Below are 2705 nucleotides of genomic sequence, written 5' to 3'. Positions count from 1 at the left end.
ACTCGGCGGACCCTGCGGTGTCCGGGCTGCTGTGGGCTCCATCTTGCGGGACCTTTCTTGGGCTGGAGACAAAGAGCCCAGGTGCCCGCGGGGCCGAGCGGGAGAAGACCTGGTCTCAGCCGCCTGGCGTGGGGGGAGTTCGAAACGCTGAGGTTTTGGGAAAGCTGGTGAACCAGACCCGCGGGGTCTAGGCGGTGCCGGCGGAGCCGCTCTCCGCGCTCGGGAAGGCAGGTCCGGGGAAGGCAGGTAGGGGGTTGGGGGCGGCCCACCTCGCTATGCCTCCCGCCCCTCTCCGCGCGCCGCTGCCGCGCGCTCCTCCGGGCTGTCCAGCTATGGGCCCACGGCCGAGGAGGCGTTCGTCGTCTGGGCTCGGCGGGCCGGGCTCCGGAACGGAGAGCCGTAGTCCTGGGAGAGCGAGGACGCCGAGCTGCCCCCGCGCGCCGCGCGCGCCGCGCGCGCCGAGCGCCAGCAGGCCCCGCGCCGCCGCAGCTGCGCGCGGAACGAGCGGTCGAGCAGCAGGTAGATGAGCGGGTTGGCGCAGCTGTTGACGAAGGCCAGGCAGGTGGCGACGGAGAGGCCCCAGCGCAGCGCCAGCAGCAGGCGGCAGGGCAGCGGCAGCGCGCGCAGGCTCGCCAGGTGGAAGACGGCGCGCAGCGCGCAGAAGGGCAGCCAGGAGCCCACGAAGGCGCCCTCGACGGCGAAGATGATGCGCAGCGAGCGGTTCCGGGCGCGGCTCAGGTGCGCCGGCCCGCGCAGGCGGCGCGACACGAGGCAGTAGCAGACGACGGTGACGGCCAGGGGCAGCGCCAGGGTCAGCAGCAGCGACAGCAGGCTCAGGCCCTGGAAGGCGTCGGACGGCTCCTCGGCGCACTGGCTGCCGTGGCCCCCGGGGAGCGGCCGCAGGCGGCGGAAGGCCAGCGAGGGCAGGCCGGCCGCCAGCGCCGTGGCCCACACGGCCCCGCACGCGGCCAGCGCGCAGCGCCGGGTGCGGCGGGCGCGCGCGGCCAGCGGGCGGCCCACGGCCAGGTAGCGGTCCACGCTGAGGCCGGCGAGCAGCAGGGCGCCCGCGCAGCGCGTGCCGGCCATGGCGAAGCTGCTGAGTTTGCACAGGCCCTCGCCGAAGGGCCAGAGGCCACCCCGCGCCGCCGCCGCGGCCCACAGCGGCAGCGTGAGCACGAAGCCCAGGTCGGCGGCCGCCAGGTGCTGCACGAAGGTGTCCACGAGCCGCCGCGGGCCGCGCCGCCCGACCAGCAGCCACAGCACGAAGGCGTTGCCCGGCAGGCCCACGGCGAAGGCCGCCAGGTAGAGCGCGGGGATGTAGGCGTAGCCGTAGGGCAGGTCCCGGGCCGCGCACAGCTCCTCCTCCAGCTCCAGCTCCTCCGGGGCGCCCGACCCTGAGTAGTCCCAGGACGCCGTCCCCGGGCTGGGGCTCCAGGGCTCGGTGGGGCGCATGGCTGGCGAGACCCGGGCGGACGCGGCGTCGAGAGGGAGGGTGGCTCTTCACGAACGGTGCCCAGCACCTCCCTTCCTGTCACCCACCCGGGGCCGAGGCGACTGGGTGGGCAGGAAGGGGTGGGGGAGGACGGGGGGGAGGGGGCGGGGAGGAGGGGGGAGGGGGGAGGAGGGAGGGGGGCGGGGAGGAGGGGGAGGAGGGGGGAGGGGGGCGGGGAGGGGGGAGGGGGGCGGGGAGGAGGGGGAGGAGGGGAGGGGAGGGGAGGGGGAGGAAGAGGGGAGGGGAGGGGAGGAAGAGGGGAGGGGAGGGGGAGGAAGAGGGGAGGGGAGGGGGAGGAAGAGGGGAGGGGAGGGGGAGGAAGAGGGGAGGGGAGGGGGAGGGGAGGGGAGGGGGAGGGGAGGGGAGGGGGAGGGGGAGGGGAGGGGAGGGGGAGGGGGAGGGGAGGGCCAGGCTCCTGGGGCGGAGACGGTGGCCGACGATTTGGGGCGGGGTCGGAGGCGGGGGCCGGGGGGCTTCCCAGCTGGGTCCTAGGAGGAAAAGTCCCCAGGGCTGGGACGCGGCCCTGCCTCCCTTGGGAGCCTAGCCTGTCCCTCTCCGTAAGTCGCTCGGTTTCTTTGTTTGTTCATGGGCCAAGAACGGCAACCGTCTCAGGGGTCTGGTGGCCGGTTGAAGAGGCGCCCAGAGCCCCAGGCGGTCCTCATCCCCGCTTCCCCCGCTCCCCGCTGCTGTCTGTCTCTGGGAGGAGACAGGACCAGGGGTGAGTATTTTATCTGGGGAGGAGCCTCTGCCGCAGTTCCCCTGCCTTCTAGGAAAGAGGGGTCTGCCATCTGTGCACAGCGGGCATGTTGCGGGGAGCCTGCCCTTGGGGGGCCTACCTACTATCAGGGACTGGCCACCAGGCCCTCGAATGGTGTTAGCTCCCTGAGATGCTGGGCCGCGTGCCTTAGCCCAAAGGGTGGCTTTTCTGACCAACTCAGGTTCCCAGGGAGCCACAAGGGAGGGCTTGACCCTGGAGGGGGAGGGTCAGACTGTCCAGATGAAAGGAGCAGAGCCTGGAATCCAAATCCCAGCTCTTCCCCACCTTCCTGCGTCGGCAAAACCTACCTGTTAAGCCAGACACAGATGTAAGTTCAGTACGAAAGATGACACGCGACGGTACCTGACTCAGCGGATTAGTCGTCCTAAATCAGGAGTCAGGATCTTAGAAGGCGGGCGAGATCCCTCGTGCACTGAGAGAGGTGGGGAAGGATAC

At 72.1% G+C, this 2705-nt stretch overlaps 1 protein-coding gene across 1 annotated transcript; it reads right to left on the bottom strand.

Annotated features, from left to right (window-relative positions):
• Positions 1-330: 330 nt before the first annotated feature.
• On the bottom strand, positions 331-1452 carry GPR25 (G protein-coupled receptor 25). The gene has a single exon (XM_060011326.1). The coding sequence runs from the start codon at positions 1450-1452 to the stop codon at positions 331-333; it is 1122 nt and encodes a 373-aa protein (XP_059867309.1).
• Positions 1453-2705: the final 1253 nt, after the last annotated feature.

Source organism: Delphinus delphis, chromosome 1, assembly GCF_949987515.2.
Source record: "Delphinus delphis chromosome 1, mDelDel1.2, whole genome shotgun sequence".
Lineage (NCBI taxonomy): Eukaryota > Metazoa > Chordata > Mammalia > Artiodactyla > Delphinidae > Delphinus > Delphinus delphis.
Note: the sequence above shows the minus strand (reverse complement) of the source record. Positions and strands in the feature narration are given on the sequence as shown.

What these genes read in the sequence shown, in the direction of transcription:
- GPR25 (XM_060011326.1), bottom strand. Translation starts at nt 1,452, where the DNA reads ATGCGCCCCACCGAGCCCTGGAGCCCCAGCCCGGGGACGGCGTCCTGG.